General features: G+C 61.8%; 1 protein-coding gene across 7 annotated transcripts; it reads left to right on the forward strand.

Moving 5' to 3' along the window:
• The first annotated feature begins 2,138 nt into the window (after window positions 1-2,138).
• Window positions 2,139-14,482, forward strand: PUF60 (poly(U) binding splicing factor 60). 7 transcript variants are annotated; one of them, XM_082364033.1, is made up of 12 exons: window positions 2,139-2,293; window positions 6,711-6,806; window positions 9,052-9,147; window positions 9,262-9,351; window positions 10,230-10,280; window positions 12,317-12,478; window positions 12,551-12,643; window positions 12,792-13,005; window positions 13,084-13,274; window positions 13,404-13,539; window positions 13,735-13,970; window positions 14,056-14,482. In XM_082364033.1, exons 1-12 carry the CDS (start codon window positions 2,270-2,272, stop codon window positions 14,353-14,355), a joined length of 1,689 nt encoding a protein of 562 aa, XP_082220159.1. In that variant the 5' UTR covers window positions 2,139-2,269; the 3' UTR covers window positions 14,356-14,482. The 7 variants fall into 7 exon arrangements, with proteins under 7 accessions (XP_082220159.1, XP_082220161.1, XP_082220163.1 ...); XM_082364034.1 differs by having other exon boundaries at window positions 2,151-2,293; window positions 6,714-6,806; XM_082364039.1 differs by lacking the exon at window positions 2,139-2,293 and adding an exon at window positions 2,745-2,760.
• Window positions 14,483-14,686: the final 204 nt, after the last annotated feature.

The following is a 14,686-nucleotide window of genomic DNA, read 5'->3' on the forward strand; positions in this document are numbered from 1 at the left end:
GATCCCAACCCTTCAGTTCTAGGAAATTTTCTTTGCTTTTCTGGTGATTTCTCCCCTCTCCTTTTCTGGTATGCTTACTTAGATGTTGGACTTATTTTTTGACAGGTGCAATATGTGCTGGTTAAGGGCATAGGCTCTGGAGCCATTCTGCTGCTTCCTGCTGTGTGACAGTGGTCTGTGACTCCACTTTCTCACCTGTAAAGATGGGGATAATAATGGTCCCCACTTCATGGGGTGGTTGTGAGATCGCACAAGTTAACTGTGAAAAGTAACGAGAACAGTGGCCAGCACACAAGCACTCTGAACGCAGCAATGCCAGATTTTCACAGGGGAAGCTGCCACCAGGGGGTGGTGCTTTTGCCCCCCACAATGGTGGTGGCAAGCCCCAGCCCATCCACCCCTTTATCCACCCCCTCTGTTATGGAGGCCTCTAAGGCGCCCGGCCAGCTCTAGCACTGGGGAGCGCTGACAAGTGTGACAGTGACTCCATTGTCTGCTTTCTAGCTATATGGTTTTGTTGTTGTCATACATTCTGGAAAATTACAGCTTTATCTTTCAACCTTTCTGTTTAACTGTTCGTTTTCCTCTCACGCTTTTCATTTATAAGTGCTCTTTCTCGTTTGCTGAATGTTCTTTCTTTATGGCCTCTTGTTCATGTTTTCGGATGCAACAGCCTCTCTAATCTCCCTGAGGACACGGTTTTAGCTTTGCTTTTTTCCTCCTTCTTCTGCTCGCTTTATTGGCTGTGTTCCTTCTGAGTCCCTTTTCCTTTTGCTTTTTTGTTTTTTCCTCTCCCTCAGCTGTCTGGTGATCCTGGGTTGCCCAGTTGCATTTAATCTTAGTGGCTGGGGCTTATTGCCTGGTGAGCTTTGAGATCAAGGATCGAGCCAGGCCATTCTCCTGACCACCTCCCAACTGCCAGGCTTTTCTTCTGTGTTGGGAGCTACTGCAGAGATGAGCTCTTCTCTCTGAGGATTGTGGGTGCCACATGCTTGGGGCCGGACTCGGAGCCAGGGGTGGAGGTGGCAGAAAGGCGGGAATCTCACGTATTCCCCCACTTTCAGAACAGGACCCTGCCCCCGACGGCCAACCCAACGGAGAGCGCCTCTGCTGGAGCTCACCTCCCAGCCACAGCCGGTAGGGGCTGAGCCCTGGAGTCTCTCTTCCTTTTCACAGTTGCACTTGCGTGAACGATCTCCTGGACCCCGACCTCCAAGATGCGAAAGCAGCTGCCGCTGTCCACCTTTCTTCAGCTCCACAACATTCCACCCCTTTGTCTTCATGGGTTGCTTCCTTTATAAAATCCTTTTCCTATCATTTTAGAGGGAAGGGAAATGAGGCAAATATTGTTGGGTTTAACCAGGGGTGTCTGTATTTCATGTCAAACTCTCCCAGGATGGAGAAGAGACTGCCTAGTTGGGGAAGACACCTTGCTGCCTCAGGCAGGCTGAAGTTGCTAAGCTGACAACCTCAGGGCCTGAGCCTCACTGAGTGAGGGTCTTGGGACCGGGTGGGCATGCAGCAAGCGTCCAGGGTAGTTCAGCACCAGGGATGGACACCAGGAGCCTTTAAGAAACAGTTCAGAACTAAGGGGACTCTGAGTGCATACCCTTCCCACGGGATTGGTTCAGAAGCCTGTCTCTTGGGTTGCAGTTCTACCGACTGTATGTCAGTGACTCTACGACGCCATCAGCGCAAAAGATGCAGTGTTTCATGGGTCAGTAGGAAAGAGAAAATGCGGCCATTAGGTGACAGCACACCATGCACTGGTAGGCGCATTCAGAGATGTTATGACGCAAAGATGCATCTCGAAATCTGAGTCCGAAATACAGCGATTCTTTGTCACTGCTTTCAACCGCAGCCCTGGAGAGGATCGGGCCGTCTGTGCCCTGCCTCGGGTTTTCCTGCAAAGCAGGTAGAAAACCGACCAGAGGCCGGAGGGCGGCAAAGGACGAAGCGAGCGGTGGACTGGGACGCACAGAGGCCGGCGGAGGGCGGGGCTGGCGGCGAGCGGAGGCCGGGCGGCAGCGCGCGCGCCCCCAACACGCCCCCGGCCCCGCCCCTTCTGTCCGCCCCTCCCGGAGCGTTAACTGTTTCTCCCCTCACCGGAAGCGCACTCCTTTTTCCTTCCACGTTGCCGGGGGAAAGGGTCTTAATCGCGAGAGTTCCGTCCTCTTGAGAGTTCCTCCGCCGGCACCCAGATCGCGCGAGACCGCGGAAGGAGCCGAAGCGTGTGGCGCGCGCGCGCGGCGGCCGCGACGGGCGCAAGATGGCGACGGCGACCATAGCTCTAGTAAGTGAGCACCCCGTGACCGCGGGCCGCCGCTCAGATGGCGAGAGCGGGTTGTCGGCCCGGCCAGGGCGCCGAGGGTCCCCCGGGGATGTGGCGGTCGCTCCGGGGCCCCGCGCGAGCTCCCGCGTCCTTTGGTCGCGCGAGGCGGGGGCGGGGCGGGCGCGAGGCGGGGGCCGGCCTGCGGCCGCAGCTTCCGGCCCGCAGATTGCAGCTTCCGGCGGCCGGCGCGGTAGGGCCTGGCGCGGTGGGGAGCCGGGGCGCAGCTGGGGGCCGTGCCGCGCGCCGAGCCGGGTCCCTTCGCGGTGAGGCCGGTCGGGCCCTGGCGGCGGTCATCCCTTTCTGTCGATGGGGTGCGCCTGTGTCCCCGACTTGAAGGCGGGGCTCCTGGGAACCGTGGCGTTTCTTCTCCCGCTAGTGTGAAAGGGGCCGCTGGGCGTGCGGGGGCCTGTAGGAAGCGATCGGGCCCGGTGAGGAGGGAGGCCTTGGCTTCTTGAGTACACAGCTGTGAATTTGCTCTCCGCTGATGCTCAGCGGGGAAGAGGTTTCCAGCCAACAGGGACTCCGTCCTGCTATCCCCACTCAGGAAGGGAAGACGGGGTCTCTCATTGCATGTTTCCTGAGCAATCACATTGTCCCAAGCGCTGTGCGAGGACTTGGGGGAACAGTGGGGAACCAGAGGCAGTCTTGCCCTTTTCCGGGGTCTGGTGGGCACTGGAGACCAGTACCCACCCAGGGTGCCTGAAGTGCTAGGGGGGTGCGGGCACCTAAAGGAAGGAACCCCTCCTGCCCTGCTTAGTGCTCGCCTCCGTCAGCCACGTGGAGCAGTTAGCATAGATGGACAACCGCTCCTCACACAGCACTTCCGTGGTGAAGTCTCCCTTCACTCTTCTTCCTCCCAGGCGTGTGCGACTGACTCCCCTCCGGGACCCTTCACACGTTGCATCCCTTTCTTTACCTGCCACTCTCCCCCGACCTGTACTCAGACTGATGTGGTGAGGTCTGTCTAAGAAGGCTGGACTGATAGGGGAGATGTCTGAGGGTCAGGGGGTGTACTTAGACTGCCTTGGCCATGCTCTCAGCTGGGGGCTGATGCCCAGAGAGGGGACCGAACCTGTCACACTGGGGAAGAAACTGACCCCTAGTGAGAGAGAGGCCCCAGGCTATGAGGGGGGCCCAGTGTGTGATTCTCAGGCCTAGCTAGCTTCACTGTCCTCTTTCTGCCATGTCCTGCTTCCTGTTGAAGCCATGAGAGCAACTACTTTTGTGAGAGGGACGTTAGAGAGAAAAGAGGTGAAGGTGGAGGCTTGGAGGCCACCAGAACTCCTGGGAAGGTGCAGGAGCAGGAGAGGCCAGTGAGAGTCATGTCCCCGAGCGTCCACAGACCTGTGTCAACGCCATGCCCCAGCCTTGCTCAGGGGGACTCAGCTCTGCTGTGGCACAGGGCCAGACACAGGTGGTGTCATAGTAGAGGTGGGTGGGGGCACTGAGTCTAAACCCTGTAAGCTGAGGTTTTCGATAAGGGTCTTCACTGGCCGTCTGACTCCTTTCAAGAGGTTACTATATGTATGTTAAGAGGTGCCTGTGAACCGTAAAGGCCCAGGCTTACCTCATCAGCTTGTGGGAGTGAAGTCCAGCTTGTGGTCCAGCACCTTCCTCTTCCTACCTTTTGAATGGGTAGGTCTCTGGAAGGGTTACCTGTTGGCCTGCGGTCCTTTTGGGGCGTATTTGGGGCGTATTGAGAGCCTGGTCTCCGTCTTCCGGTCCATGCGTGCTGAGCTGTGCTGCTTTGCTGTCCTAAGCTGTGGCTTCAGCTCTTGCGCGAGGCGGAGTGGAGTGGCACAGTGATCTCGTGGGGAAGGACCCGGGAAGATACAGCAGTGCCTCTTCTGACTTGGGAGTGCCTTCCACCTGGAGGCTGCAGAAACGGGCCGTAGCCCCTTCCTCTGACACTCGGACTCACTCCCACTTGGGACCATCATCCTTGGGTTCCCTCTGGCAGGAGCGCTGGGACCCTCTCCCCTCCCCGGGGCACAGTTGCTTTTTTTCTCCTTCTGTGGGTCCCAGCCTGCATGTCAGTTCACAGAGAGGCCTTTTCCCTGGATGCTACGGCCCAGTGTGCCTCATGGCCCCTCTCTTCCCGCCCTGTGCTTGGTGTTCTTCTTAGCACTTGTTAACTGCAGAAATAATCTCACGTGGGTGCTGGTTGGTATGTCTCTTGTCTTGTTTTGCTGCATCTGCAGTGCCCTGCACAGAGCCTGGCCATGCAGTGGACAGCATGGCACCATGTGAAGGGGACTGAGCGGAAGGAAGGCAGTGTCCTGCAGTGGCCCTGCTGTGGTGACTTGGCTCTGGATGTTGTAATAATACTGATGGTCATTGAAACCTATGGATTGCTTGCCATGTGCAGATGGATTGCCTTAAGTACTTTATATGGAACCACTCACTGAATCTTCCTGCCAGCCCCAGGAGACAGGCCTGAAGAGCCTGAAGCCTGGAGATGTTAAGTAATTATGTAACTTTTTTTTTTTTCTAGTGGAAATAATCCTTTTGCCCTGGGCTGTTGATCACTGGCAGTGCTGGGGTTTGGGTCCCAGAATCATGGGGCAGCACTGCACCCCACCCCACCATACACACACACCTGCCAGAGGGGGATTCGCACCCCTCAAGGCACTGCTGCCTGGTGGGGGCGGGGTGGGGGGCTTTGTGAGCGCAGGGCGTGCTGCATTCATTGCCAGAGGATGACAGCATGGGACTGGCTGTAATGATAAATGACAGTTTCCTTTAAGCTCTCTTAGCATCTGCTTAGAACAGAACCCTAAGCTCCGTGGGACTGGAAACTTTGTTTCTGCCATGAATGGGGTAGGATGTGCTTCCTAGAGTTCCTGGTGAACTGAATTTTCCTGGGAAGTCTCTTCTGAGCTGTGCTCTGATCTCAGCCCTGTCCTGGTTCCTGTGTTGGCTATTACAGTAATTTGGGGGAGTGGTTTATAAGTGTGCCCTCAAGTTGACTCTGCTCACAGGGTTCTAAAGGTTGGATTGTATCCCCAGACCTAAGTGATCTCTTGCTGTGGGTCTTAAGAGGCAGCCTCTGCTCTGGGTGTGTTCTGGGGGCTGCCAGGGAACTTGGGGCAAAGCCAGACTCTAACCCTGTCCCCAGATGCCATGTACCCACTGGGTGGGGCCTGTGTCAGCAGGTCCCCCCTTTCCTTTGTCTCTCTCTGGGGCACAGTTTCTAAGCAGCAGTGGTGCCGAGTTCAGAGGGGTTCCAGGGAGGCAGCAGGGCTGGGTCGGCCACAGCTTCTGTGCCCACTGGCCACGTCTCTAGTGCAGTCAGGTTTGTGCTGCTGTCTCTCCTTTGAGGCTGGAACTCCTGAGACATGCTCTGGCCAGGTCGGCCTAGCCTTTGGCTTTGTTTGTGCACGGACCCTCGAGGGTGGGCATGGCTGTCGCCTGTGTTCAAGATATCTGTGGGTCTCGTCCTTGATCTGGGAGCGGGTTCCTGCTGTGCGGCATCTGAGAAGGTGGGGAAGTCTCAGGGCCCTTCCACTAAGACCCTCACCCCTGTGACGTTGCCCACCTTCTGCCCTTGACCTGCCACCCTTCTAAGCCTGGTCGGGAGCTTCTCCTTCCATTGGGCTGGCTCTGCACGGCAGTGCTTCTCGGCCCCTCTAGGCGTGGCCAAGCTCTCATCTGCCCTGAGTTAGACAGCCGTGGACAGTTTGCTGGGGGAGGGAGGCTTACACTTACACATGCAGACCCCCTGCCCGGCCCTGCCACTCAGAGGGCAGCCCTCCTCAGAGCTGTCTTCAGGAGGGGCCTGGGACCTGCCCCAGGGGCTTGGCCAGAGACTGTTGAAGGCATTGGGGCTGGTGCTGAGCTGTGGGCTGGCCCAGGCATGTGTACAGGGTGCTAAAGAGGTGCCTCTGTTTGCCTCAGGAGGGAGACGGCCATCTGTGCTCCTTGTCGTCTTGTCCTGCGCGGCCTGGCCCAGCCTGCCAGTAGGAAAGGAAGTGATCTTTAGGACCTCAGCTGTGTGGCCAGAGGGCAGCTCTCGACCCACTCCTGCCTTTTGTTGGCCTGGGGCAGGAGCACGGCTCAGCTCTCTGCCGTGTCTCTTTCTGGGGACTCGTTGCCAGCTCGGGGCTGCCCCAGATTCTGCTCTGGTTTCTGCCAGGCCAGCCCCTTGTGCTGGGCTCTGGGCAGCTGCAGGTGTGCTGGAGGAGTGGGCAGGGTGAGGTGCAGTGAGGCAGTGTCAGGAGTGTTCAGGGGCCATGTCACAGCTGGCTCCTTCCTGGGCCCCTGCCCGCCTCCCTTCCTGGTCCGTGCGGAGCTCAGCTCTTAACCAGGAAAGACGAGAGAGGGCCCGGGTGGCTGGGTCTTGTGAATGTCCGTCACATCGTCTCCTTCCTGCCTGCAGCAGGTCAATGGCCAGCAAGGAGGGGGGTCCGAGCCGGCGGCGGCGGCGGCGGCGGCGGCAGTGGTGGCAGCGGGAGACAAATGGAAACCTTCACAGGTACTGACCTTAAGCATCCTCGCCCTCAGGCCCGCCTGCCCGCCCGCCCGCCCGCCCGCCCGCCCGCCTGCCTTCTCGTCCCTGGGCCCAGAGAGACCTGGCAGGGGGTGGGGCGGGAGGAGCCCGAGGGACTCTTCTCTGCCTTCTGGGCAGAGATGCCTGTCCTGCCCTCTCGCCACCCAGCCTCCAGCCTGGCTCTAGCCTCCTCCTCCCTGCCTCTACTTGGCGTCCTCCCTGCTTCTGTGGTGGGTTGAAGCCTCATGTGTCTTCAGACACCAGGCAGATGGTGGCTGTGGTCAGGTGGGGTGTGAACCTCAGCCGGTGGGAGCCCTTCACCGTCGGGGTCATACAGAAGGGCAAACGTGTTGTTCCAGAACGTGCAGAGTATTCTTAAGAGCCAGAGATACAGAGTTTCACTTCAGATCTCTGATTTAAGTAAAACGTGAAAGCAGAACCATGTGTAAGTCAAAGTACAAGTCTGGGGGCCTCGGGCAGGGCTTCAGGGTAGGCGTGGGAGATCTGGCCAGTTCTGGTCGCCGAGCCGGTGGGAGTGTGGGAGGGGGAGCCGAGTAAGAAGTTTCTTCACGCTTCTCCACGGCAGCGCCTGCGTCCAGAGGGTTGGGGGGCTGTTCGGCTGGGCCCCCAGCACGCTCGGGGGAGGGCCATGGCACGCAGCCTGGACCCTAGGAAGTTACGGGGACTGAAGCTGGTGGGCCCCTCTAGCCAGCCCTCCCGGACCCTGGCTGGCTATCTAGCCAGCCATTGGTTGGTAGGAGAAGGGCTTTTTGTTTATCAAGACAAAGAGGAGATTGAAAAGTTTCTAAGGGGCTGAAAGGGGGTAGCATTGGTTACCATGGTGACAGCCTGCTCTGGAGTCACAGCCCCAGGCTCTCGGGCCTCTCTCCCACTATGGAGAACTGGGCTTGGAGCCAGCGGGAAGGAGGACAGCGTCGCAGGGGCCAGACTCGGTCGCCAGGGGAGGGGCTTCCAGGGCTTCCTGCCCTTTGACCCTGTGCTGGAAACCCCGCACTCCAGCTGGTCAGGGTGGTGGTTCTTGGGGGTTGGGTCATCCAGCCCCTTCCTGCCCCCTTTGTACCTCTGTCCTTGCTCGTCACTCCTGTGCTGGCGACCTGCCTCTCTTCTCTGCTGTCCCTCCCGAGGCTTCATGCTGGGGGCTGCAGAATACCCCCTCTGGAGCGGTTGCTGGCCACCCAGCAACTGGTGGATAGGCAGGTGTGTTCTAACTCCCGACACACATGCTCTTCTGGGTCTGGTGGCCGTGCTTCTCTTCCAGCTTACACAACTGTTTTGTTCCCCCTGCGAACAGCTTAGAAATGAGTTTTGATAGAGGGCATGTAAACAATCGTAGTAGCATCCACTGTGGTCTGCAGCAGGCTGGGACACCGCCACCGCCACCAAAGCGTCTCCTCGTCCCTGTGCTCGCCTAGGGTGCTGGTGGGTGTCCGCTTCTGTCCCCCTGTGGCTGGCCTGCTTCTGGCTTCTCTTGCCAGGGTGCTACGCACAGCCCAGGGAGGAGTTTGGTGGAGGCGGGTTGGAGCCCTCCTCGGGGCTGCGGTGGCCTCGAGAACAACTCCGGGCTCTCCGGGCAGTGTGCACAGCGTGCGGGGCTGGGTTACCGCCTGGAGCTGTGCTGGGAGGGAGCCCCTGCCCATACTTGCTCTTCGAGTGGCCCCTGGCTCTCGTCCCGAGCAGGGAAGCCGAGTCTGTGGCCACGGCTGGGGCCCCGAGAAAGTGTGGGTGTCAGGCAGTCTGGGAGCGAGGAGTCCCAGGACCTCCAGAGAGCCCTGGCCCCTCCCCTTGTCTTAGAGGACAGCTGAGGCCGGCTCTCTTGTGCAGCATGGCACGGGGGTTCTGGGGTCAGGCTCGCCATGAGGGCTGGGCCCTTCTTACTACTTGCTACCTGTCTTGGTGACTCCTGCACGCCTGGGTCCTGCAGCTGCTCTGGGTTGCCCAAGGGCCCCAAGGTGTCTGTCTGCCTCGGTGTGTGTCCTCCCGGTGGGTCCTGGAGGAGACCGGCCTGGGACAGGCATAGGGATGTCAGGTGGGCAGACCCACGTCCAGGCCAGGCGGGAGACAGTCTGTGTGAGGACCTGTCTGGCCCTGGGAGCGGGCTGAGCTGCAGGCCACGTGCGGCTGTCGGGGCAGAAGGCGGGGTGGGCTCCTGGGGCCGTGGGAGGGAGGTCTTGAACTCGTTCTTAATGATCTCCCTGCTCCCCATCACCAGGGGACAGACTCCATCAAGATGGAGAACGGGCAGAGCACAGCCGCGAAGCTGGGACTGCCTCCCCTGACGCCTGAGCAGCAAGAGGCCCTCCAGAAGGTAAGCGTGCGCGTCCTCCCCGGGGCGCTGCGGAAGGGGAGGCCGCTGGGCGGGGGAAGGCCCGGCTGCCCGCGGGCCGGGCGCCCCCGCGCCCCTCAGCACCTTCTCCCGCAGGCCAAGAAGTACGCCATGGAGCAGAGCATCAAGAGCGTGCTGGTGAAGCAGACCATCGCCCACCAGCAGCAGCAGCTCACCAACCTGCAGGTGAGCTGCCCCCCCCCGCCCCCGCCGCCGCCTTCTCTTCCTCCTCTCGTGCCTGCGGCTGTCCCCGCAGGGTGGCGTGCTGCTCGGTTTCTCAAGGACTCCTTGGGACACCCAGGTTCCTCCCTGAGGCACGAGTGGCCCAGCCTGACCCACCTGTTGAGAGCCCACGGCCCCCGCCCAACCCTCCTCTGCGCCCTGCCGCCCTTCCCGAATCGGCTCCTCTTCTTGGACTTCAGACTGTGGCCCTGAGCCCGTGTGCCCCCAGGCGGCGTGGCTGGTGTTGCAGCCCCTAGGAATGTTCCTCCCCGCCCCCATGGCCTCGGATGAGAGCAGTCAGGGCCCCCTGCACGGAGTTCAGTCCTCGGCTTGGGGCCCAGGACTGAGAGGACAGGCTGGGGACGCCTCCACGGGGCCCTGCTCTAGGCCTGTGGCCAGAGGCTGCCTCGGCTTTGGGGAAGAGGACAGGGTGAGGCTGACAGGTGCCTGGGCCTCGAGCCCCCCCCCACCGCCCCCTGCCCCCCGCCCCCTCCCCCTCAGATGTTCACGCTGCCAGGAGACGCCCTGGCTCTTCACTGTGCTCCATCCGTTCCTCCCCTCCCCCTCCCCTCCCCCCCCCCTCCTCCTCCTCCTCCTCCTCCTTCTCCTCCTCCCCCCCTTCCTTCTGCCCCGCCAGCCAGGCTGCGGGGCGGGGCACCTGGGGCTCTGAGGCCCCCCTGGGCAGGTGCCGGCGGCTGGCCGCTTGGCCGGCAGTGTGGGAAGGCAGGCGGGCCTCCTGGCAGGGCGGGGACTCCGGGCCTTGCCGCTGTCTGCGTGAGGTGTGACGAGAGCGGAGACTGCTCGGCTCCAACAGACTGAACTCTGTCTTTACTGTCTTTCAGATGGCAGCAGTGACAATGGGCTTTGGAGATCCTCTCTCACCTTTGCAATCGGTCAATAGACATGCTCACTTCTTCCGGGGCTCATGTCCTTAGTCAGGGCTAGAGGGGGGCAGTGCGGCCTGCGTGCTGGGGACCTTGCTCCCCGTAGCCGGCCCTGCCCGCCAGCTCGGGACGAGCGCAACAGAGCGCCAGGCGTGGCGGGGCCAGTGGTGTGGGGGGCACCCACCCCGGGACCGCCCGTGGGGAGGCCTACATCTGCTCTGAGGGCCCGCCTTAAAACTAACCGGCCAGGTAACTGCGGAGGGCAGCCGGCCAGGAGGGTAGCTGCCCACGCCAGGCCCGCCTGTACCCATGCCGCCTGCACGCACGGGGTGCACCGCCGGGCCTCCAGCTCCGCCGGTCTCCAGGCTGCTCGGGCTCCTGGCTTGGGGTCAGGCCCCCGAGGAGAGAAGGCTCTTAACTCATGGCCCCATCAAACCCTGGAGGGAGGACGGATGGATGGAGTGGGGGGCTGGGGGGACCCAAGCGAATGAGAGAGGGAAGGACAAGGACCAGGCCTCGGGCCTGGCTGTCAGCAGGGGGCGGAGGCCACGCGGCCGGGGAGCAGGCAGAGGCGGTGGCCGTGGCCCTGGCTGCTGTCAGCAGGAGTCTGGGAAGGAGAAGCCCCTCCATCGCCCAGAGGCAGGCTGAGGAGGAGGCCAGGCCCCTCTGGGGAGTCTGAGGGGGAAACGCGGCCTTCTCTGGGGGTCATCCCTGGGCGTGCCGCTCTCGCAGGGGAGACGCAGTCCTGAGCTCGGGGGCCGGACAGTCGCTGTGTCCTCTCTAGGAAGCGTCTGTCTGTGGGGACAGGTCAGGGAGAGGGCTCTTGGCACACCTGCTGTTGCGGAGCCCGCACTGAAGAGGAGACGTGCTCCTATCTTGGAGAACTTTGACCTGAGGGGCAGCTGGTTTCATGTCTGGGGCGCCTGGTGCGAGAGGGGACATAATTCTACTTTTTTTTGGGGGGGGGGGTCCTTGGTCTCAGCAGGGAGCCTGAGGCCTGTTTGTTGAGAGCATAGTTTGAGGAGGGGAGTCCCATTTGGGGGGGGAATTCTAGTCTGGGGGAGATGTGGACCTCATTTGTAGGCCCCTTTCTGAGGGACGGGGGGCCCGGCCTGTTCTAGGCCAGTTGATGTATCTAAAAGAAGCTGGCCTCTGGTTATGGGGAACCTCGTGAAGGTGTGGGGCTCCCCTGTTGAGGGGCTAGAGCCAGGGCCCCGTCTCCTTTGCCTGCCCTGGGCCTGTGGTCTCCTCCCTGGGCCCAGCTCCTCCCAGTGGCCCATGGCGTGTGGCGCTAGGACCCTCCCTACCAGGCATGTCATATGTGAGGTGGCAGGGGGGGAGCTGTCTCCTTGCGGGAATGGGGAGGTCCCCCGGCACAACTGCCAGGCTCGCCCCAGCGCGGAGGCGGTGTGTCTGCCCAAGCAGAGCCCAGGGGCTTCTCCTTTCGGCGGCTCTGCCACCTCTTGCTGTTCCCGGGGAGTAGCAGCCCTTTTTTGTGAGGGTTCAGGCCCTGGGGCCCTGCGCGAGCGGCTGCTGGTCGTCTTCTCTCCGGGGAGCCCCGTCGGGGCTCCTCACCTCCTCCCCGGGGGCTCTTCTGGGCGGTAGCTGCCCTGTCTTCTGTCCCCTCTCTCGCCTCCACACCAGTGGGTCCCTGCAGCCTGGCGGCTCCCGCTTCCCTCTCTGTCGGAGTGCACGGCCAGGACCCTGGGAGGACCTCTCAGCCCACCCGGGTGCCCGGCCCCAGACTGGAGGGCTTGCGGCCCTGCCTTGCGACCACCTGTCAGCTTCGCTGTCAGTCTGCCCGGGACCTGGGTGGGCCGGGGTGCGTCCGGTTCCTGCCTCCAGGCCTGCCTTTCCTTCCTGGGGGTGGGGTCCTGCCGACCCCACCACCCGGACTGCAGGGGCTGAGCCTGCGCCACGCTGCCGTGCGGGGCGCCCTCCCCAAGCGGAGCCGGGGGGGTGGACCAGGAGGGGCACGGGCTGCCTAGCCTCCCAGCACCCCCTCACAAGCCAGTGGCTCTCTCTCCCCTTGTGTCCTGCTCCAGATGGCAGCTCAGCGACAGCGGGCACTGGCCATCATGTGCCGGGTCTACGTGGGCTCCATCTACTACGAGCTGGGGGAGGACACCATTCGCCAGGCCTTTGCCCCCTTTGGACCCATCAAGAGCATTGACATGTCCTGGGACTCCGTCACCATGAAGCACAAGGTGAGGTTCCATCTGCCCTGCCTTGCCCCACCCCCGGGCTCTCCAGGCCTAACAGCGTGTTCCTGCGTCCAGGGCTTTGCATTTGTGGAGTACGAGGTCCCAGAGGCCGCCCAGCTGGCCTTGGAGCAGATGAACTCTGTGATGCTGGGAGGCAGGAACATCAAGGTGAGGCCGGGTGTGGACCTTGGGGTCAGCGTGTGGCACGGGTGTGCTCTGTGCTCAGTGCCCCCGAGATGCAGAGCAGCCCCTCCAGGAGCCTGCAGCGACCCGGCCTGGGCTGACTAGGCACTCTTCATCCCTGCCTCTCCCCCAGGTGGGCAGACCCAGCAACATAGGGCAGGCCCAGCCTATCATAGACCAGCTGGCCGAGGAGGCGCGAGCCTTCAACCGCATCTACGTGGCTTCTGTGCACCAGGACCTCTCGGACGACGACATCAAGAGTGTGTTTGAGGCCTTCGGCAAGATCAAATCTTGCACACTGGCTCGGGACCCCACGACTGGCAAGCACAAGGGCTATGGCTTCATTGGTGAGCTTGGGGAGGCGGGGTGGTGGTGAAGCCCACCCGACACCGTGGCTGGCCCTCACTGCCGCTCCTGCTCTGCAGAATATGAGAAGGCCCAGTCGTCCCAGGATGCCGTGTCTTCCATGAACCTTTTTGACCTGGGTGGCCAGTACTTGCGGGTGGGCAAGGCTGTCACACCCCCTATGCCCCTGCTTACACCTGCCACACCTGGAGGCCTCCCGCCTGCTGCTGCTGTGGCCGCAGCTGCAGCCACAGCCAAGATTACGGCTCAGGTAAGGGCTGGTGGAATTGTGTGGGTTTGGTGGTGGGCACCAGGCCCCCCTGATCCTGTGCGGACTGGCTCTTTGGTCTTGAGTGGAGGCAGCCAGACCGGGGACTAAGCACAGTGGCCTTGGTTGCAGGAAGCAGTGGCTGGAGCAGCGGTACTGGGTACTCTAGCCACACCTGGACTGGTGTCCCCTGCCCTGACTCTGGCCCAGCCCCTGGGGGCGCTACCCCAGGCTGTCATGGCCGCCCAGGCCCCGGGAGTTATCACAGGTGAGCCTGGGTGGGTCGAGGTTTCCCTCCTTCCCCTGCCCCCTCCTCTGGGCTTGATGCCTTCAGCTGCCCTTAATGAGCTTCCTTAGTCCCCTGTGCCCCGGGCAGTTCAGCCATGCTCAGCGGTGCTGTGCTCCTTCCTGGGAATGGTGGAGGTAGGGGGAGTGACTGCTGGACCTGGTGGGTTTGCTGCAGGTGTGACCCCGGCCCGGCCTCCCATTCCGGTCACCATCCCCTCTGTGGGAGTGGTCAACCCCATCCTGGCCAGCCCTCCGACACTCGGTCTCCTGGAGCCCAAGAAAGAGAAGGAGGAGGAGGAGCTGTTTCCCGAGTCGGAGCGGCCAGAGATGCTGAGCGAGCAGGAGCACATGAGCATCTCTGGCAGCAGCGCCCGCCACATGGTGATGCAGAAGCTGCTCCGCAAGCAGGAGGTGGGCAGCTGGGACCGGTGGGGCGGGGCGGGGCGGGGCGGGGCGGGCCAGCCAGCCACAGCTCTCAGCTGTCCCCCCCCCACAGTCCACAGTGATGGTTCTGCGCAACATGGTGGACCCCAAGGACATCGATGACGACCTGGAGGGGGAGGTGACCGAGGAGTGTGGCAAGTTTGGTGCTGTCAACCGTGTCATCATCTACCAGGAGAAGCAGGGCGAGGAGGAGGATGCGGAGATCATTGTCAAGATTTTTGTGGAGTTTTCCGTAGCCTCAGAGACTCACAAGGCCATCCAGGCCCTCAATGGGCGCTGGTTTGCTGGCCGCAAGGTGGTGGCTGAAGTGTATGACCAGGAGCGTTTTGATAACAGTGACCTCTCCGCGTGACCTTAGACCCACTCCCTGGACTTGCACTTTCTCCTTGTTTCCTCTGGGTTTTATAGAGTGATTCGGTGGTATCTTGGGCCCAGCCGCCCAGCCTGTGGATAAAGGTGCAGATGCTGCTGGCCCTGAACGTTCCCGTCTGACAGTGGTCTTGTGCTTATTGGCTCCCGTTGGGGCGCGGGCGCGGGCGCGGCTCAGGGCAAGCACCCGGGCCGTGCGGAGGCACTGGGCCTTGACGGCCGAGACCTGAGTGCCGGGAGGAGGGCATTCGCCGGGGTCAGCAGGGGCTGCTTGGTTACTTGGTGCCCGCATGGGGCCGCGGAGGAACGTGGGG

The sequence above is a fragment of the Balaenoptera borealis genome (assembly GCF_965194805.1).
Source record: "Balaenoptera borealis genome assembly, chromosome: 17".
NCBI classification, from domain to species: Eukaryota; Metazoa; Chordata; class Mammalia; order Artiodactyla; family Balaenopteridae; genus Balaenoptera; species Balaenoptera borealis.